At 29.9% G+C, this 23,583-nt stretch overlaps 1 protein-coding gene across 1 annotated transcript; it reads right to left on the bottom strand.

Moving 5' to 3' along the window:
* Positions 1–17,928: 17,928 nt before the first annotated feature.
* Positions 17,929–21,910, bottom strand: LOC138338782 (uncharacterized). Its single transcript, XM_069289869.1, has 6 exons — positions 21,397–21,910; positions 20,914–21,269; positions 20,661–20,868; positions 19,511–19,755; positions 19,274–19,354; positions 17,929–19,182 (listed from the first exon to the last, which is right to left on the bottom strand). The coding sequence occupies exons 1-6, from the start codon at positions 21,908–21,910 to the stop codon at positions 17,929–17,931; spliced, it is 2,658 nt and encodes an 885-aa protein (XP_069145970.1).
* Between the last annotated feature and the right edge of the window lie 1,673 nt (positions 21,911–23,583).

Genomic DNA, 23,583 nt, shown 5'->3' with positions numbered 1-23,583 from the left:
TATAAATATAAATTTTAATTTTATTTTTGATTGGTTCCACCTAATATTATAGTTGATATATAATTATTAAGAGCTAATTGTAACCATAATTTATTTACTTTCATATAATAAATCACAAATTAATAAAAAATGGAGAAATAACAAAAATGAGGTAATACTAATAATAATAACTAAAGATGTTTCTAGAAGAATTTAAATTTCTTGGTATCATTCTTGATAGATTTTTATTTGACTGAAATTACATTTTTTTTTACCTTTGATCATCATTCACTTTATATATAGAAAGATGTTTCTAGAATTATTTATTCTTGAGAGATATTTGTTAGGATGAAATTACATTATAACTCTTGGTCGTATTTAATGTAAATATATCATTCTATTCATTTTTATTTGTAAAGTTACTTTTAAAATCTTTTTTCTTTAATTTCAATCTAATATTTATTATTAATTTATTAGAGTTAGTTATTTACAAGTATATTAATTAGAACCAAAATAAACATGAAAATAAATAATTCATGATAAAGTTTTATATAAAAAGTAGGCATTTCTATAAGCATAATGAACAGAAAAAATAATAAGAATTAAACTAAAGTAAAATAGAGTAATAGTAAAATAGATTAATAATAAAATGGAAATCACAATAACTCATAACAGAAAAAAAAAGTAAAGTAATAACAAAATAGGTTAATGGTAATAACAATAACTTAATACATTTCTAAAATCTTTAATTTTCTTATTATCATTATTGCTAGATTTTTGCTAGTATGAAATTACATTTTTATCCTTGATCATTATTCACTCTATATATAGAAAGAGATTTCTAAAATTATTTATTATTTTTCTTAATAGATTTTTGTTAGAATAAAATTACATTTATACCCTTGGACATCCTCCCACTTCACTCATCTATATAATTGGAATTTATTTTCAAGTAAATTAATTAGAACCAAAATAAAGATGGAAATAATTAACTCATGATAAAGTTTTATATAAAAAGAATGCATTTTAAATAAGCATAATGAATAGAAAAAATTTAAGAATTAAACTAAAGTATAATATAATACTAGTAAAATAGAGTAATAATAAAATAGATATCACAATAACTCACAAAAGAAAAGAAAGTAAAGTAATGACAAAATAAGTTAATGGTAATAACAAAAATTTAATATGTTTCTAAAAAATTAAATTTTCTTGTTATCATTATTGTTTAGAATTTTGTTTGTATGAAATTACATTTTTGCCCTTTATCATTATTCAATTTATATATAAAAAGCGATTTCTAGAATTATTTATTATCTTTCTTAATGGATTTTTGTTAGAACGAAATTACATTTTTACCCTTCGTCGTCCTCCCATTTCACTCTTCTATATAATAGAGAAATAGAATAATTAAAAAATAGATATCACAATAACTCACAAAAGAAAAGAAATTAAAGTAATAACAAAATAAGTTAATGGTGATAACAATAACTTAATATATTTCTAAAATATTTAATTTTCTTGTTATCATTATAGATAGATTTTTGTTAGCATAAAATTACATTATTGTCCTTGATCATCAATCACTTTATATATATAAAAAGATTTCTTGAATAATTTATTATCTTTACTAATAGATTTTTGTTAAAATGAAATTACATTTTTATCATTGGTCATCCTCCCACTTCACTAGAAATTTATTTTCAAGTATATTAATTAGAACCAAAATAAAGATGGAAATAATTAATTCATGATATATTTTTATATAAAAAGTAGAAATTTTTTAAAAGCATAATGAATAGAAAAAAATATTAAGAATTAAACTAAAGTAAAATAGAGTAATAGTAAAATAGAGTACTCATAAAATATATATCACAAAAACACACAAAAGAAAAGAAAGTAAAGTAATAACAAAATTATTTAATGATAATAATAATAACTTAATATGTTTTTAAAATATTTAATTTTCTTGTTATCCATTATTAATGGATTTTTGTTAGTATGAAATTACATTTTTTTCCCTAATCATTATTCAGTTTATATATAAAAAGACATTTCAAGAATTATTTATTATCTACCTTAATATATTTTTGTTAAAATAAAATTACATTTTTACCCTTGGTCGTCCTCGCACTTCACTCTTCTATATAATTGAAAAATAGAGTAATAATAAAATAGATATCAGAATAACTCACAAACGAAAACAAAAGAAAGTAATAAAAAAAATAAGTAAATGATAATAACAATAACTTAATATGTTTCTAAAGTATTTAATTTTTTTGTTATCATTATTTGAAGATTTTTGTTATCATGAAATTACATTTTTGCCTTCGATCATTATTCACTTTATACACAAAGAGATTTTTAGAATTATTTATTATCTTTCTTAATAGATTTTTGTTTGGATGAAATTAATTTTTTACCCTTGGTCATCCTCCCACATCACTCAACCATATAATAGAAATTTATTTTCAAATATATTAATTAGAACCAAAATAAAGATGAAAATAATTAATGAATGATAAAGTTTTATATAAAAAGTAGGCATTTCGTATAAGCATAATGAATAGAAAAATATTAAGAATTAAGCTAGAGTAAAATAGAGTAATAATAAATAAATATCACAATAACTCACAAAAGAAAAGGAAGTAAAGTAATGACAAATTAAGTTAATGGTCATAACAGTAGCTTAATATGTTTCTAAAATATTAAATTTTCTTGTTATCATTATTAATAGATTTTTATTAGTGTGAAATTATATTTTTGTCCTTTATCATTATTCAATTTATACATAAAAAGAGATTTCTAGAATTAATTATTATCTTTCTTAATAGATTTTTGTTAAAATTAAATTAAATTTTTACCCTTTTATAAGCATAATGAATCGAAAAAATATTAAGAATTAAAATATAGTAAAAGTAAAATAGAGTAATAATAAATAGATATCACAATAATTCACAAAAGAAAAGGAAGTAAAGTAATGATAAAATAAGTTAATGGTAATAACAATAACTTAATACGTTTCTAAATTAATTAATTTTCTTGTAATCATTATTGATAGATTTTTGTTAGTGTGAAATTTTATTTTTGACCTTGATCATTATTCACTTTATATATAATGAGATTTCTAGAATTATTTATTATCTTTCTTAATAGATTTTTGATAGAATAAAAATTACATTTTTACCCATGGTCATCCTCCCACGTCGCTCTTCTATATAATTGAAATTTATTTTCAAGTATATTAATTAGAACCAAAAGAAAGATGAAATAATTAATTCATGATAAAGTTTTATATAAAAAAATAGGCATTTTTTTATAGGCATAATGAATAAAAAAAATATTAAGAATCAAACTAAAGTAAAATAGAGTAATAATAAAATAGAACTCATAATAACTCACAAAAAAACGAAAGTAAAGTAATAACAAAATTAGTTAATGGTAATAATAATAACTTAATATGTTTCTTCAATATTTAATTTTCTTGTTATCATTATTGATAGATCTTTCTTAGTGTGAAATTACATTTTTGCCCTTTATCATTATTCAGTTTATATAGAAAGAGATTTCTAGAATTATTTATTATCTTTCTTAATAGATTTTTGTTAGAATGAAATTATAATTTTACCCTTGGTTGTCCTCCAACTTCACTCTTTCATATAATAGAAATATTGATTAATAATAAATAAGATATTAGAATAACTCACAAAAGAAAAGAAAGGAAAGTAATAACAAAATAAGTAAATGGTAATAACAATAACTTTGTTATAAATACATTGAATTAAGTGGATAGTCCATAAGGTTGGTACATGAACAACCATTCATATTCACTAGGTTACATGAACCTTTTTGGATAAGAATGTATCTATTTATTATGATACTTAATATGGTGACCTTTGGAGTGATTTCTCACTCTATAAACAGGGTTGTTCATTCACTATTGTAATAGATACAGATGAGACTTACATACACTTGAATAAGAAGAAAATTCCTCTTCTTCTATCTTCTTCTCTTGTCTTTATGATTATATTCTTATAGCTTGATTTTATAACACGTTATCAGCACGAGTCTCTAGCCAATTAAGATTGAGTTTTACTTTTTCTTTAACTCATGTTTTGGTTGATCTCGTTATGAAGATCAAAGTATTATATGCATAAAATCAGGTATGTATTTTCTAGAATATTTTTATGATTCAGAATAAAATAGTATTCAGTGACTAACAATTATCAGGAACCGAAGACATATACTACTATTGGTTGAATATGACATGCTGTACAAAATTTCTTAAATAGAAGAAGGTATAAAATTTTAATAGCATGAATTTGAATGTTATTTTGATTGTTTTGAAAGACTCAAAGGATGAGTCATGTTGTACTTCGATTTATTATACCGTTGGTTAAGGGTAAGACGATGAATTCAAGTTTCATCGCACCAAAAGGGTAAGACATCAGGTTAAAGTCCGGATGCACCATAATGAAAAATATTTGAGGATAAGACGATAGATTCAAGTTTTATCGCACCAAAAGGGTAAGACATCAATTTGAGTTTTGATGCACCGTGATTGGGTTCAAGTCCCATAGAATTATGGCGTAAAACGCCTTATATGGATAAGACATTGAGTTTGAGTCAATGCACCATAATGATGATATAATGATGACTAGGCTTTGATGAAAAGTCTTGAAATTCGTTCTATTGAATTTGCTTCATTCCTTGAAAAGAATGTGGTAGCAACATGTAATAACTCTGAAATCCGCCTGTTAAATTGCTCCATTCAATCATATGAATGTGGTAGCAGTGAATGTTAGTCTGAAAGATGACAAATGATTAATGATATGAATAAGGGCGTGGAGGGACATAATTATAATAGTCATCATTGTGGTAATGATAAAAGGAAGAACACAATAAGTTCTTCAAATAGTCCTTCAAAATGTGAAGGCAATTTAAATAAATATGTGAACTTAAAGTTCAAGGGATAATTCAGTTGCATAATGTTGCAAATCAGTTGCCAGAGGAATGCACTGACCCTATGATATAATTCAGCTGCGAATGCTTCAATGTGAAGTCCTTGAAGGACAGAGTCTATGATAAGCCGAAAGCGTAATAGACCAATTGATTCCAAATATAAAATTCCTTAAAGAAGGAAGGAGGAAATGATCAATATGGTCATGATAATGAGGCAAGTGATATAAAAGAGCACATTGACATAACACTTCATAAAATCTTGAAAAAGGTTCAGGTACCTGAAATAATAAAAAATGAAGAGATCTCGATAAGTTATGTCTTGTTGGAATCGATATCAAATAACCGTCGACGATATCATTGATATGAGGTAGCGCTCAATGATATAAATTGTGACGAGGATCTTGAATTCAAATCTGTCATATAGTGTGGACAGATAAATGGTTGGCCAAGTAAAATGCACAATTCAAGTATATTTTGTTTCACTTAGAAAAGTGACATTTTGGACTGGCAGTCCATAAATTAAGGTATAATGTCAGTGGGGTACAAATAAGTTATTATGCGATAGTATAACCGTAAGATATCAAATACGGTTTGTGCCTTGGGGCATAAAGGTTTATCGCAAAAATCCTGACATTATTGGAGATGTTTTCTCCTTTGGTGGATGCAATGAGGTTTGTTTTGATCTGGCAACATATGAAAAACTTGAATGCATGTAATGAAAAATTGTAATGAAGGTTATATGAAAATCCTTGAAACAATCCAGGTGTCTGAAGCATATAAAGGTTTGAAAGAAACTTATCCAATAAAGCTTCAAGAATCCTTATATGGATTGAAATAGTCAAGGAAGAAAAAGGGTACAAAAGAATGACCCTAATTGTCCTTGTATTTTTATGAAAAGGTCTTGGTAAGACAAAATTTTGTCTTGACCTACAGATTGTTAATTTGACAAATAAAATATTTGTCTAGCAGACAACAGTGCACATACACTGAAAATTTTTGATGCAATTTTATGTGGATATATCGCATTCATTGAGTACCCCAATGATTATGAGATCACTTGACATAAATGATGATTCAGTTTGATCTCAAAAGAAGGATAAGAGTTTCTTGGTGATGAAACTCTATCTTGGTGCAATCAGGGCACTAGTGCATCTTACTAACAATATTTGACTAGATATTTGTTTTGCAGTAAATTTACTGGCAAGATTCAGTTTCTCCCCGATAAAGGACATTGAAATGGTGTTGAACACATGATTGAATATCCTCAAAGGACCATAGTTATGGGCTTATTCTATTCCGAGGAATCCAAAACAAAATTGATTGGTTACGCAGATGCAGAATATTTATCTGATCCGCATAAAGTTCTATCTCAATCACGCTATGTGTTTGCATGTGGAGGCACAATAATATCCTGGGGATTAATGAAGCAAATGTTGCTATGCAGAAATAAAAGTCCTTTATGAAGCAAGTCAAAAGCACGTCTGGTTGAGATAAATGATACACCATATTCAAGAAATGTGTGGTTTTTCTTTAAAAAAAGAATATACCAACCACAATGTACAAAGATTGGAGACATCATCACAAGAAATCAAGTGATGTTTTAATCATGGGGAGTACAATACGCGTTGCACTCTTTTTCCCTTGATCGAGGTTTTTTCCCACTGGGTTTTCCTGGCAAGGTTTTTAATGAGGCAACAAATGGTGCGTATCAAAAGATATGTGTACTCTTTTTCCTTCACTAGAATTTTTTCCCACAGGGTTTTTCCTAGTAATGTTTTAACGAGACACATTATCTATGGACATCCAAGGGGGAGTGTTATAAATACATTGAATTAAGTGGATAGTCCATAAGGTTGGTACATGAACAACCATTCATATTCACTAGGTTACATGAACCTTTTTGGATAAGAATGTATCTATTTATTATGATACTTAATATGGTGACCTTTGGAGTGATTTCTCACTCTATAAATAGGGTTGTTCATTCACTATTGTAATAGATACAGATGAGACTTACACACACTTGAATAAGAAGAAAATTCCTTTTCTTCTATCTTCTTCTCTTGTCTTTATGATTATATTCTTATAGCTTGATTTTATAACAAACTTAATATTTTTCTAAAATATTTAATTTTTTTGTTATCATTATTTGAAGATTTTTGTTATTATGAAATTACATTTTTACCTTCAATCATTATTCACTTTATATAGAAAGAGATTTTTAGAATTATTTATTTTCTTTCTTAATAGATTTTTGTTAGAATTAAATTACATTTTTAACCCTTGGTCATCCTCCAAGTTCACTCAACCATATAATAGAAATTTATTTTCAAGTATATTAATTAGAACCAAAATAAAGATGGAAATAATTAATACATGACAAAGTTTTATATAAAAAGTATGCATTTTTTATAAGCTTAATGAATAGAAAACTTTTGAAAATTAAGCTAAAGAAAAATAGAGTAGTAGTAAAATAGAGTAATAATGAAATAGATATCATAATAACTTATAAAAGAAAAGGAAGTAAAGTAATGACAAATTAAGTTAATGGTAATAATAATAACTTAATATGTTTTCTGAAATATTTAATTTTCTTGTTATCATTATTGATAGATTTTTTTCAGTATGAAATTACATTTCTTTCCTTAGTCATTATTCAATTTATATATAAAAAGAGATTTCTAGAATTATTTATTATCTTTCTTAATATAATTTTGTTAGAATGAAATTATAATTTTACCCTTGGTCGTCCTTCCTTTTCACTCTTCTATATAATAGAAAAACAGAGTAATAACAAAATAGTGTCACGACCCAAAATTGGATGTTATGATACTCGTTTTATCCTACCAAGACAAGTCAGCCTAAGATTCAACCATTACAATAAAAATGCAGAAAATTGAGAATCAATTCAAAACACTCCCAAGATCTGGTTGTCATGTGTACAAACCTCTAAATTATTACAATTGATTCAAAAGATCGCTAGTCTCAAATGAACTTGTTTCTAGAATATTTCTAGCTCATAACTAAGGAGAAAGAAAGTATGCTGAGACGACAAACAACTACCTCACAAATTTCCAAGAAACCTAAGACAAGGAAATGAGAGATATCACAAAGTCCGATCTAGTAGCCTAAAAATAATTGTAGTAACAAGGGGTGAGTATTAAACCACACGGTACCCAGCAAGTAAACGTCTAAACACAAGCTAAGGTGATAAAATACAAGTACTCCTTACAGACCAACCGAACCTCCACAACTACAACCTGCATAAAATCAACCCAACCAACATTTAACAATGTTCATAACATCCAACTCATCATAATCATTTTAACAAATTATACATCCTCAACTACAAACTCAATATTCAACAATCACAATTTTACACAAAAAGGCACTCAAATATCAGCAACACACAAGATCAAGTTTGTCAAATAAAGGTAATCAAATATCAAGTAATTTCCAACCACCAATAAAACACATAATCATCAAGAATGAAGAATGTCATGGGATGCAATGCAATATGATACCATGAAATGATATGCCTTAGAATACCAACTTCTCTCTCAACCTTATATACATGATACTCCTCGGAAATACATCGAGAGTTCATGACCCATGGGAGACTCGCGAGGTCCATATACCGACACGGACAATCTCCACGTGTTTGTACAAACGATCTCAACGCACTATCACAATCATATAAATTTCGCACGGACGGTCTCCACGTGTCCAAATCATGATCATAACTTTTCTATTGCATGAACGATCTCCACGCGCTCAAATAATCAATACTCGATCTCAACACGGACGATCTCCACGTGTTACACCTTTACTCATACCCGATTTCATGTCAATGCATGTGCACAATATGATATCAAATAAGGAGGTGATGCAACATCTCAATAAATGAAATGTCGCTATGACATATAATCTCCTCAATTATCACAATTATACGGGTTCAGTACAGAACACAATCACACGTAATAAATCAAATCAATAATATATTAGTCAATGCCCATATGTTTTGGCATTCTCGAATTACAATATGCACTTCATAGTAATAAACCTCCCCATTATAACACCAGTACTCGTATCATTCTAACACATCATATACAAACAAATAATTACATTGTCTTTTATTATCCCTTTTGATCATTAAAATTAATCAAGGTGGACAAGTCAACCCTTCCAAATCCTATTACTCCCAAAGACATACCATAAGAAAATACACGTATTTCATACACTTAGCAAGAGTTTAGAAATCCACTTGTCTCAATCAATAAAGAATTTACTCCGAAACTTGAGCCTTCCTCTTTCGTTGAACTTCAACTCAAAGCAATCTATTCAAATAAATGACCACCATAAGATTTCAAGACTAATTAGCAACACTCAACTCTATAATCGAGTTCCTAATCTTGATGTCAATAAACATATCAATTCTAATATTTCCAAATTTCAAGTCTATGGTTAAATCATAATTTCTGCAAATCCTACCCAACAATCGATTAAGCCACCAATGATCTTCAGAATCAATATATTAAAATGACATACATTACACCAAAAAGAATTGTCAAAATTCTAGAATTTCCAATGGTTAGCTCGTCAAGATTATAATTCATAGCTTTCATGTCTATGACTACTTAATTTACTACAAATTTTCTCATAATTTCTTTTCAAATTACTACACATAAATGACAGTGAGCTAGCCGCTTTCTCAAATCAAAATGTAAACAAAAACATACATAACCTTAGCATATTATTATATTATACATATATATAATTTCCAATGATAATAACTTAAATACTAATTATTGTCATAATGTATCATTTTTAAAAAAATGTCCACACTAATTGCCAGAATCTACGTGCACAATAACCCTTCAAAGTCAATTTTCTCTTTTTCCCTATTTCACCACTAATTATTTCAATTATAAAAAAATTTCACATTTATGCAGGTATACATAATCATCATTTAAGAATTTAGTTTTTACCTGATGTACCTTGGCTGTCGATCTGGTTATGCAGAGGTTATGAAATCCTAATCGGGAGGTTTGCTGTTTGTTTTATTATTATTATATTATTATTATTTTATAAAAAAAAATGATTTAAAATGATATAGGTTATGAACTTAATATTTTGACTTGGCCCATTAACCACAAATTTCATAAATTATTTAATATACATCCATTAATTAAATAACGGTAGCTTTTTTTAAAATCAACTTCACCGACTAATTATAAATGACTCGGGACAACTATCGGGAGGGTTAAAGCTATAACTTTTATGAAAATTTCTAAATATGAATTTTCGAGACATTACAAATAGATTTTATAATATGTCACGTAAGAATTTATTTTCAATTATATTAATTAGAACCAAAATAACGATGGAAATAATAAATGCAGGATAAAGTTTTATATAAAAAGTAGGCATTTTTTTTATAAGTATAATGAATAGAAAAATATTAAGAATTAAGCTAAAGTATAATAGAGTAATAGTAAAATAGAGTAATAATAAAATAGATATCTCAATAACTCACAAAAGAAAAGGAAGTAAAGTAATAACAAAATAAGTTAATGGTAATAACAATAACTTAATATGTTTCTAAAATATTAAATTTTCTTGTAATCATTATTGATAGATTTTTGTTAGTGTGAAATTATATTTTTGCACTTTATCATTATTCAATTTATATATAAAAAGAGATTTCAAGAATTATTTCGTGTCTTTGTTAATAGATTTTTGTTAGAATGAAATTAAATTTTTATCCTTGGTCCTCCTCCCACTTCACTCTTCTATATAATTGAAATTTATTTTCAAGTATATTAATTAGAACCAAAATAAAGAAGAAATAATTAATTCATGATAAAGTTTTATATAAAAAGTAGGCATTTTTATAGGCATAATGAATAGAAAAAAATATTAAGAATTAAACTAAAGTAAAATTGAGTAATAATAAAATGGATATAATGATAACTCAAAAAAGAAACGAAAGTAAAGTAATAACAAAATTAGTTAATGGTAATAATAACATAATATGTTTCTAAAATATTTAATTTTGTAGTTATCATTATTAATAGATTTTTGTTAGAATGAAATAACATTTTTTCCCTTAATCATTATTTTGTTTATATATATAAAGAGATTTCTAGAATGATTTATTATCTTTCTTAATAGAATTTTGTTAGAGTGAAATTATATTTTTACCCTTGGTCGTCCTCACTCTTCACTTTTCTATATAATAGAAAAATAGAGTAATAATAAAATAGATATCATAATAAGTCACAAATGAATAGAAAGGAAAGTGATAACAAAATAAGTAAATGATAATAACAATAACTTAATATGTTTCTAAAATATTTAATTTTTTTGTTATCATTATTTGAAGATTTTTGTTATTATGAAATTACATTTTTGCCTTCAATCGTATTCACTTTATATAGAAAGAGATTTTTAGAATTATTTATTATCATTCTTAATAGATTTTTGTTACAATTAAATTATATTTTTTTACCCTTGGTCCTCCTCCAACTTCACTCAACCATATAATAGAAAATTATTTTCAAGTATATTAATTAGAACCAAAATAAAGATGGAAATTAATGCATGATAAAGTTTTATATAAAAAGTAGGAATTTTTTATAAGCATAATGAATACAAAAATATTAAGAATTAAGCTAAAGTAAAATAGAGTAATAGTAAAAGAGATATCGCAATAACTCTCAAAAGAAAAAGAAGTAAAATAATGACAAATTAAGTTAATGGTAATAACAATAACTTAATATGTTTCTGAAATATTAAATTTTCTTGTTATCATTATTGATAAATTTTTGTTAGTGTGAAATTACATTTTTGCCCTTTATCATTATTCATTTTATATATAGAAAGAAATTTCTAGAAATATTTATTATCTTTCTAAATATATTTTTGTTAGAATGAAATTAAAGTTTTACCTTTTTATAAGCATAATGATAAGAAAAAAGTATTAAGAATTAAACTAAAGTAAAATAGAGTAATAGTAAAATAGAGTAATAATAAAATAGATATCATAATAACTCATTAAAGAAAAGGAAGTAAAGTAATGACAAAATAAGTTAATGGTAATAACAATAACTTTATATGTTTCTAAAATATTAAATTTTCTTGTAATCATTATTGATAGATTTTTGTTAGTGTGAAATTATATTTTTTCTCTTGATCATTATTCAGTATATATATAAAAAAAGATTTCTAGAATTATTTATTAATTTTCTTAATAGATTCTTTTTAGAATGAAACTATATTTTTACCCTTGGTATTCCTCGCACTTCACTCTTCTATGTAATAGAAAAATAGAGTAATAATAAAATAGATATCAAAATAACTCAAAAAAGAAAAGAAAGTAAAGTAATAACAAAATAAGTAAATGATTATAACAATAACTTAATATGTTTCTAAAATATTAAAAAAAAATTGGTATCATTATTTGAAGATTTTTGTTATAATGAAATTACATTTTTGCCTTCGATCATTATTCACTTCATATAGAAAGATATTATTAGAATTATTTATTGTGTCTATTTAATAGATTTTTATTAGAATTAAATTGCATTTTTCACCTTGGTCATCCTCCAACTTCACTCAACAATATAACAGAAATTTATTTTCAAGTATATTAATTAGAATAAAAATAAAGATGGAAATAATTAATGCATGATACAGTTTATGTAAAAAGTAGGCATTTTTTATAAGCATAATGAATATAAAAATATTAAGAATTAAGCTAAAGTAAAATAGAGTAATAACAAAATAGATATCACAATAACTCACAAAAGAAAAGGAAGTAAAGTAATGACAAATTAAGTTCATGGTAATAACAACAACTTAATATATTTTTAAAATATTAAATTTTCTTGTAGTCATTATTGATAGATTTTTGTTAGTCTGAAATTACATTTTTACCCTTTATCATTATTCACTTTATATAAATAAAGAGATTTCTAGAATTATTTATTATCTTTCTTAATAGATTTTTAAAAGAATAAAATTAAATTTTTACCCTTTTATAAGCAAAATGAATGGAAAAATATTAAGAATTAAGCTAAAGTAAAATAGAGTAATAGTAAAATAGAGTAATAATAAAATAGATATCACAATAACTAAAAAAAGAAAAGGAAGTAAAGTAATGACAAAATAAGTTAATGGTAATAACAACAACTTAATATGTTTCTAAAATATTAAATTTTCTTGTAATCATTATTGATAGATTTTTGTTTGTTGCCCTTTATCATTATTCACTTTATATATATAAAGAGATTTCTAGAATTATTTATTATCTTTCTTAATAGATTTTTAAAAGAATGAAATAACATCTTTACCTTTGGTCATCCTCCCACTTCACTCTTCTATATAATAGAAATTTAGTATATTAATTAGAACCAAAATAAAGATGAAATAATTAATTTATAATAAAGTTTTATATGAAAAGTAGGCATTTTTATAGGCATAATGAGTAGAAAAAATATTAAGAATTACACTAAAGTAAAATAGAGTAATAATAAAATAGATATCACAATAACTCACAAAAGAAAAGAAAGTAAAGTAATAACAAAATCAATTACTGGTAATAATAATAACTTAATATGTTTCTAAAATATTTACTTTTCTTGTTATCATTATTGATAGATTTTTGTTAGTGTAGACCATAAAATTCCCGTCAAGAAAACAATAATCAAGAACGGAAAATTATAGCAACAATCAATTTTATTATTTTAAAAGCGAGTGTTACAATCTCTATAATTCCTCTGAATTCGCCTTTTCAAATATAAATTCAAGGGCTTTAAAGCTTGTTTTTGAATCTATGATTAACTTGAACTTGAACTTTATCTTGATCTTGACTTTTATTTGAACTCAAGGGCTTCGAGCTTGTTCTTGAATTCGATGGTCTTGATCTTGATCGTTCTTGAACTTGAATGCTTGAATTCTTAAACTTGTAGCTTTGTAGAGAATTAAATGGCGTTTGTACCACAGAGTTTCTCTAGTTTCTTGTTTAGAATTTTCTGTTCTTTTTCTGAATTATGAGGACCCCTGTTTATAGTTTTAGAATAGAGGAGTTGCGGTTGGAATAGGATTCCGTTCAGCCAATCAGATTGAAGTGACATGGCATTTGGGCTTTATGGAACGGGCTTGTCATCTTTGACACACGTAATGATTCTATTGATTTTCTTATTTGACTTGGCATGCCACATCATCTGCACTCGTGGCGCCAAGATGGGCTCTAGAATGAGATGAGATTGGGTTTAACAAATTGGATTCATCCAATGTATCCCAAATCATTTAATTTAGATTTTAATTAAATTCATATTTATTGGACTTAAATATTTAACTCAATTATATCAATCTACAATATTTATTAGGATTAATATATTTATGATTCAATATAATCCGAATCATTATAAATTTATATTTAATAAATTTTAAATGATTACAAATGCCCCCTGCTTCAAGTCTTCTCGAGATATTTTATCTTTTAGAGACTAGACTTGAAGCATTAACCGGTTACTAAATTCATCTTAGTTAAAAATGAATTATAATTGAATTAACAATTGTAATCCTACTCAATTTCATATTCCTATATATGGTTTATTGCCCAAACCAAAAGGAAATCATAATTCAATTAGGAATTGTAATCCTACTCAATTTCATATTCATATATATGTTTTATTACCCAAGCCAAAAAGAAATTGTAATTGAACTAGGAATTGTAATCCTACTCAATTTCATATTCATATTATATTTTATTGCCCAAGCCAAAAAGAAATTGTAATTGAACTAGGAGAAGGATTCTATCCCACCACATGACATCTATAAATAGATACATTATCTCCATAATTTTATCTTCAATTACGGATTGTGAGCCTACGACGAAAAGGGCATACTCAAGGTAATTTTCCTTCTTTTTTTTATTTATTTTCATCACTTTTTTATAGCTTGACATGTCTGTTGTAGAAAATTCATATCTCATTGTAGAAAAATTGAAATCATGAACTGTTTGATTTTTTAGAAACTAGATTTTTCGATATCTAACATACCCAAAATTCAAAATTTAATATCTTTAGAATCTTTCTAGATGATTTTTTGAAGTTAGCTATAAATTCTATCATGCTAAAAATTCGTCACTTTTTTACAGCCCGACATGTTCGTCGTAGAAAATTCATATCTCATTATAGAAAAATCAAAATCATGAACCGTTTGATTTTTCAAAAACTAGACTTTTTGATCTCTAACATATGAAAAATTTAAAATTTAATACCTTTAGAATCTTTCTAGATGATTTTTTTGAAGTTAGCTCTAGATTCTGTCATGCTAAAAATTCGTCATTTTTTTTACAACCTGACGTATTCATCGTAGAAAATTCATATCTCTGTAAAAAAAATCAAAATCATGAACAATTTGATTTTCCAAAAACTAGACTTTTCGATCTCTAACATATCGATAATTCAAAATTAACACCTTCAGAATCTTTCTAGATGATTTTTTGAAGTTAGCTCTAAATTCTGCCATGCTAAAATTTTTTTCAGATTTGTATGACTTACTAAAAAAATCTCGTGTCTTGGCGTAGGAACAACGAAATCACAATCCACTTGGTGATTCCTAATCTAGACATAAAGGTCTACACCACATCCAAGATTCAAGATTTAATATCTTTCGAGTCTCAAACATCTTGACAGGTAGCAATCTCTCCTTCACTTTTTTTTTTGTAGATCAGCAAAAGGAATTTTATTTTTTATGGAGTCTACATAATGGAAGGATTTATCACATAAAAATGTGCTTAATGTCCATGCCTTAACAAAATAAATAAATAAAACTTTCCAAGTGTTCCATGGCCCCGAATGCTTAACCAACTTGATGCTTTATTAGAATACCGTGTAATGCTCCCGCCTTGAAAATAACCTCAAGGTTTTACAAGGTCCCGCATGCTTAACCAACTTGAAGCTTTTACTAGAATACCGTGTAACGCTCCCGCCTTGAAGATAACCTCAAAGTGTTACAAGGTCCCAAATGCTTAACCATGAAGCTTTACTAAAATACCGTGTAACGCTCCCGCCTTGAAAATAAATTCAAGGTGTTACAAGGTCCCAAATGCTTGACCAACTTGAAGCTTTAATAGGATACCATGTAACGCTCCCGCCTTGAAGATAACCTCAAGGTGTTACAAGGTCCTGAATGTTTGACCATGAAGCTTTACTAGAATACCGTGTAACACTCCCGCCTTGAAAATAAACTCAAGGTGTTACAAGGTCCCGAATGCTTGACCAACTTGAAGCTTTAATAAGATACCATGTAACACTCCTGCCTTGAAGATAACCTCAAGGTGTTACAAGGTCCTGAATGTTTGACCATGAAGCTTTACTAGAATACCGTGTAAGACTCCCTTCTTGAAGATAAACTCAACGTGTTACAAGGTCCCGAATGCTTGACCAACTTGAAGCTTTAATAGGATACCGTATAACTCTCCCCCCTTGAAAATAATCTCAAGCTGTTACAAGGTTCCGAATTTTTAACCAACTTGAAGCTTTAATAGGATACCGTGTAACGCTACCGCCTTGAAGATAAACTCAAGGTGTTACAAGGTCCTGAATGCTTAACCATCTTGAAGCTTTAATAGGATACCATGTAACGCTCTCGCCTTGAAGATAACCTCAAGGTGTTACAAGGTCCTGAATGTTGACCACAAAGCTTTACTAGAATACCGTGTAACACTCCCACCTTGAAAATAAACTCAAGGTGTTACAAGGTCCCGAATGCTTGACCAACTTGAAGTTTTAATAGGATACCGTGTAACGCTCTCCCCTTGAAAATAATCTCAAGGTGTTACAAGGTTCCGAATGTTTAACCAACTTGAAGCCTTAATAGGATACCGTATAATGCTCCCACCTTGAAAATAAACTCAACGTGTTACAAGGTCCCAAATTCTTAACCAGCTTGAAGCTTTAATTGGATACCGTGTAATGCTCCCACCTTGAAGATAACCTCAAGGTGTTACAAGGTCCTGAATGCTTAATCAACTTGAGACAGGATAAACCCGTGAAAAGACAAGTTTAAGGTGCAAAGGGATAAATATTGTCCACCTTAAGGCATAGAAATTTAAAGATCCTTTTAAAGATAAATTCGTCGAAACTAGATTAAGGTGCAAAGGGACAAATATCGTACACCTTAAGTCATGAAAAATTTAAAGATCCTTTAAAATATACACCAGTGAAAAGGTCAAAGGTGCAAAGGAACAAATATTGCCCACCTTAAGACATGAAAATTTAAAAAGATTCTTTTAAGTATACATCCGTGAAAAGGCCTAGCTTAAGGTGCAAAGGGACAAGTTTGTCCACCTTAAAACATAGAAATTCGAAGATCTATTGAGGGATAATCCGCAACAAAGCTAGCTTAAGGTGCAAAGGGACAAACCTCGCGCACCTTTAGGCATGGAATTCAATTACATACGCATTTGGAGACTTCTACTTATATACTTGAAGTCTTACCTTCATACTTAGAGTATTTGAATACTTTAACCTGTATACTTGAAGAATTTGGATACTTCAAATAATAAACTCGAGGAATATAAAGACTACAATTTGCTTACTTGATCTAATTTAAAGACTTCCACCGTACTAATAAGAGATTCATATTTTATAAGGGTTTGCCCCTTCCATACACCCATCAATACTTCGTGCAAGTCTTAAGTTTGATGAGACAAAAGATAAAAATAAAATATATATCGCTTTTACTTTCGTGCAATAGATCAAGTGGGAACATTTTTTTGACACTCATGCAACTGAACATAGAATATGGTTCTAAGCGCCTACGTACCTCAATAAAGAGGATCAAGTCACAACGTAGTTCTGGGGATTTTAGTGATAATTCTTTTTTTGTGGTTGTGCCGTACACAGCTTATACTCTTGCGGGCCAGGAGTGACATGCAGTTTAGGCTCGTACCTTAACGAGCATCATCTTCCTTCAAGGATAGTATCTCTTTAGAAATTTGGCATTAATAGGACCGATCCTTAAGCCATCAGCATCAACAAGCTTGTAAGCACCATGTGAATATGCTTCTTGTATGACATATGGTCCATCCCACTTTGAGGTAAATTTGCCCCAAGACTTGTGCGAAGTAATAATTGGTCTTCTTACCGCGAGAACTTGATCTCCAACTTGAAAGCACCTCAAGCAAACCTTCTTATTAAAAGCACGAGATAGACGAGCTTGATAACATTCAAGGTTTTGTTGGGCTTCTAACCTCTTTTCATCAAGTGCTTCTAACTCAACAAGACGCAATCGAGCATTTTCTTCCTCAGTGAGCCCTTCTTGAATAGCTTGTCTTAAGGAGGGTATTTGATGCTCGAGTGGCAGGACTGCTTCAACTCCAAAAGCAAGTGAATATGGTGTTGCTTGAGTTGGTGTGCGATATGTTGTCCTATATGCCCACAAAGCTTCTTCCATTCTTTCATGCCAATCCCGTTTGGATTTGGAGACAACTTTCTTGAGCAGGTTGCATATAGTCTTATTGAATTCTTCAGCAAGACCATTAGGGGCAGCATGGTACACAGAAGATTTACGCTGCTTAAAGTCAAAAAGATCACAAATCTTGTTCATTAACTTGTTATCAAATGGTTTGACATTGTCTGTTATTATATAGCGAGGGATTCCAAAGCAATAGATAATATTTACTCGGATAAAATTTGCAACATTCTCTTTCTTTACCTCTTTAAGAGCAACAACTTCAGCCCATTTTGAAAAGTAATCAGTTGCAGCCAAGATATACCATTGTCCACCAGAAGACTTTGGTAATGATCCTACAATATCCAGCCCCCAAGCATCAAATGACCAAGATGCGATGGTTGGGTGCAATACTTCGGGTGGCTGGTGAATGAAATTCACATGAAATTGACAAGCATCACATTTCCTGGCATAATATAAGCAATCTTTCACCATGGTTGGCCAGTAATACCCCATCCTCTTTATGTGGAAATGAAGTTTTGGTCCAGATTGATGTGATCCACATAAAGTGTGCTTCTTGCGGGGCTTGAATCGTTTCTTCCTCTCCCAAACATCGTAATAACATACCCTCAAATGATCTTCTATATAATGTATCCTTGTAGTAAAGGAAACGAGGTGCACGACGACGTATGTCAGTTCTTCTTCTTGGATTTTCTGGAAGTATCCCATAACATAGGTAGTCAATGATGGGTTGTCTCCAATCTTCCTTCGCATCTTCAACAATGGAGACGATATGATCAAGCTTATTTTTAATATATTCTTCCTCATTTGACGGTGGTACTATCTATTTTTGACAGACAGTTACTTGCGTTTGATTAGGAAGGGTTAACGTTGAAGCTAGAGTAGCCAATGCATCATCTTTCTTATTCTCTGTTCGACGCACATGCTGAAGGGTTACATCACCAATCCATCTTATCAATTTTTAAGCATAATCATGATAAGGTCGCAATTCAGGCCTTTTTACGTCATAACTTCCTAAGAGTTGATTAATCACCAATTGAGAGTCACCAAAGACCTATAAATGTAATTGTTTCATGTTAACGGCCATTTCAAGTCCAAGTATCAGTGCTTGATATTCAGCGACATTATTGGAGCAACATTGTTTTAGAGTAAAAGAGAATGGTACAATCTCTTCTTGTGAACTGATGAACACCACGCCAGCACCAGCTCCGCCGCGATGTGCAGCCCCGTCAAAGTACATTTTCCAAGGAGGTTGAACTTCAATTAACATCGCATCTTCATCAGGCAACTCATCAGTTAACTCCCAATCATTTGGTATAGGATGGTCTGCTAAGAAATCCGCTAGTGCTTATCCCTTCACGAATTTTTTTAGGGATGTACACAATCTCAAATTGTTGGAATTGGAGGTACCATCTTGCTAGTCGGTCACTAAGGACAGGTTTTGATATAACAAACTTGATAGGATTTGCTCTAGAAGTAAGGCGGACAACATGAGCTTGAAAATAATGCTTCATTTTTTGAATTGAGAAGACCAGTGCCAAGCATAACATATCAATTGGCGAATAATTTAGCTCATTTGGTGTCATCGTTCTACTTAATTAATAAAGAATATTTTCTTTGCCTTCACTATTCTCTTGAGCTAACAGGGCTTCTACAGACCTTTCTTGTGCTGCAATGTAGAGTACCAATGGTTTTCTAGGTATAGGGGCTGCCAAAACCGTAGGTTTCACTAGATATGATTTGATACTTTTAAAGGCTTTGCTACATGTTTGGTCCCAATTAAAAGGAGCACCTTTCTTCATAAGATGACTGAATGGTTGACATCTCCCCGCTAGATTTGAGATGAACCTTCTCAAGTAGGCTAACTTTCCTTGTAGACTTTTTAACTCATGAATATCTCGAGGTTCAAGCATCTTTGATATTGCATCGACTTTGGATTGATCAATTTCAATCCCTCGATGTTTCACAATAAAGCCAAGGAACTTGCTGGAAGTAACTCCGAAGGCACATTTCAATGGATTCATCCTTAATTGATATCTTCGGAGTAACTCAAACACCATCCTTAAGTCTTTCAAATGATCACCCCTCTTCCTCGACTTTACTACCAAATAATCAACATAACATTCAACATTTTTATGGAGCAAGTCGTCAAAATATATTTTGCATAGCCCTTTGATATGTGGCGCCAACATTCTTTAAACCAAATGGCATCACTTTGTAGCAATAAATACCTTTTGGCGTGCGAAATGCAGTGAGTTCTTCATCTTTTGGTGACATGCGGATTTGATTATATCCAGAAGAACCATCCATGAATGACATTGACTCATAACCAATGGTGGCATCAATCATCAACTCTGGAATGGGAAGAGGAAACTCATCTTTAGGGCATGCATTATTGAGATCCCTAAAGTCAACGAAAACTCGAATTTGATCATTCTTCTTCCTCACAGGAACAATACTTGAAATCCATGTAGGATATTAGACCTCACAAATAAAGCCTGCCTCAATGAGTTTGTTAACTTCATTTTCTATCAATGGAATCAGGTCTGGTCTAAAACGTCTTTGAGCTTGTTTAACTAGACGAGAACCATTTTTGACTGCCAATTGATGGACTGCTACTCTAGGATTCAATCCAGGCATTTCTTTATAACAATAAGTGAAGACATATCTATATTCTTTGAGTATATTCATGTAAGCGAATTCTTCATCAATTTCTAGAAACGCACTCAAGTAAGTTGGCTTCGGATCTTCATCAGTGCCAAGGTTAACTTCCTTCAAAGGATCTATTGTGATCTTTACTCCTTCTTCAAGTTCTGGTGGATCATTTTTAGCATCTTCCTCTTCCACAGGATCATTGTCATTGACCGATATATGACCACACGAGACAATATCTTCTTCCCCTTACTCAATCTTCTTTTGAGGCAAAGAATCGTACTCATTTTTTTATTATAACATGATTTGAGGAACCTACACTTTCTTCATCTTCCTTACGCTCTTTGGTATAAACCACACTATGAACCTTTGCCTTGAGTTCCTCTTTACAGGAAACCACAAGTTCCACTCGTCGTCTCATCCTAGAAGGAATCAAACTTCTGAAATATTTTCGAATCAAATGTGAATCAGGCGTTGTAACTTTTAAATAACTTCTTAGGTTCTTGTTATTCTTCTTTAGAGGACCTAACCTCTCAAACACAAAAATTCTTGTTGTCGCTTTGCCAAGTCGATCAAAGACAGAAGGCCTTTTATAGGGAGCAGTGACGTCATCTTCAAAAGTTATATGATTATTACTGGACCTTCTTATGGAAATGTGAATTGGCGGCGGTTGTCTATAACTTAGGCCTTCACGTGCTTTCCTAGTTGTATCTTCTGATGGGAGTTTCCCTAGCGCTGATGGCTCACTAGGGTCGTATCCTGCCTTCACGAATAACTTGTAGGCATTGGGATCAAGACCTTCTCTTGTGCGTTTTGTAGGGAGAGCCATATCTAGCACTTGATCTTGAGCGACTAACTTTTTTGGCAACTTAGAAGACAAGTTTATTGCATCAATCCGTCTGATAGGAAGATTTACCCTCTTAATGCATTTTCTTCAAGGTTAAATGGTTGATCTTGTTCTTTCTTCGCTTTTGGAACATAGAAAAACCTAGAAGTCTGCTTTTTTTTTAAGACAGGATCTTCCCTTCATTAAGAATAGAACAAGAGTCTTCAGTGTCAATTTTCACCTTTTCGATAGCTGCATCAATTCTTTTGCTTATGATATTATCAATATTGATTGATTGGACGTCATTGGATTTGACCCCTTTAACAACATAACTTCTCATATAGAATTTCGCATCCGCAAAGTGTGTCTCCACTTCGGTGAAAGGATTATCATCTGCAACTATCTTTCTTTCAATTCCACTTTCAAGATATTTCAAACATTGATAGTAAGAAGATGAGACAATTCTATTCTCATGTACTCAAGGCCTACAAAGTAATATATTGTATGATGTCTTTGCATCAATCACATGCATCCATGCGTTTGATCTTAAATCTCCCATGTGGATCTCTAACTTAATAGAGCCTATGGACCTCTGCCCGCCTTGATTAAATCCTTGTATCAATAGACGACTTTCACTAAGTTCCCCAGTTGTGATGCCAAGTACTTCAATGTGTGGATAGGTAAAATGTTGACTCCAGATCCTTCATCTATTAAGATTCTATTTATCTTCTTCTCTAGCACATGACCCACCATATACAAAGGACGATTGTGTAGTTCTTCACCAAATAGAAAATCGTTATCTTTAAATGTGATTTTAGTATCACAGACATGTGCTTCTTGGGAAGAAAGTTCAATAGATTTTTCAGAAGATGAGAGAGACATCATTTATGAGATTTCCCTTGTTTCTTTTTCTTCTTCCCCAAGAGACGCTTTTGGTGATGATTCACTCGTTGTTCCTTCTTTTACAGTAGGAGGCACCTTCATTGTTTGTTCTTTATCCACATTGAAACATGATGCCTCGACATTGCCTTTAGTAGACTTTGTGTCGAACGAGCATGGCAAGAATTCCTCTAGAGTCACAAGAATTCGAGGTTTTTGGTAGTAATGCACTTCAACCTTTGCCCTTTAAGGGCGCTTGATTGATATTTGCTTTTTTGATTTCTTCACATTTTTTTCTCTAACCGGTTGCTCGAATAATTTTTTTCGTAAGCTTGACTTGTTGCATCTTTGCCTATTACAAGAATCCAACCCTCATCACCATTTATGTCAACGTCCTGGTCTATAGGATCTTCTTCATGCTTTTCCGAGATATATATTTGGACCGGATCCAGTTACCCAAACGTGATAGAGGTATGGTTAGAACTAGCCTTCTCATCATCAAGGATAATTTTATTTTAGGTAGCCAATCGCATCACTCTATCCATAAAGACAAAACATTTTTCAAGAGGATGACTCACAAGTCTATGATACTTGCAATAATTTGGGTCATCAGTTTTTCCAGCTTCATTGGGTCGCTTCATCTCTGGCAAGTCAATGAGCTTTAACTCAAGCAATTCATCAAAAATTTCAAAAACGTCAAAATCCAAGAAGGGATACTTTTTTCCTTGCATCTCCCTTAGCGTCGAATTTTGATTTGAACGTGCTTGGAAAGTCGTTCTCACATTTTGTTTTACGCC

This window comes from Solanum lycopersicum, chromosome 10 (assembly GCF_036512215.1).
Source record: "Solanum lycopersicum chromosome 10, SLM_r2.1".
In the NCBI taxonomy this organism is placed as follows: domain Eukaryota; kingdom Viridiplantae; phylum Streptophyta; class Magnoliopsida; order Solanales; family Solanaceae; genus Solanum; species Solanum lycopersicum.
The sequence above is the reverse complement of the archived record's forward strand: the minus strand, read 5'-3'. Positions and strand labels throughout refer to the sequence as shown.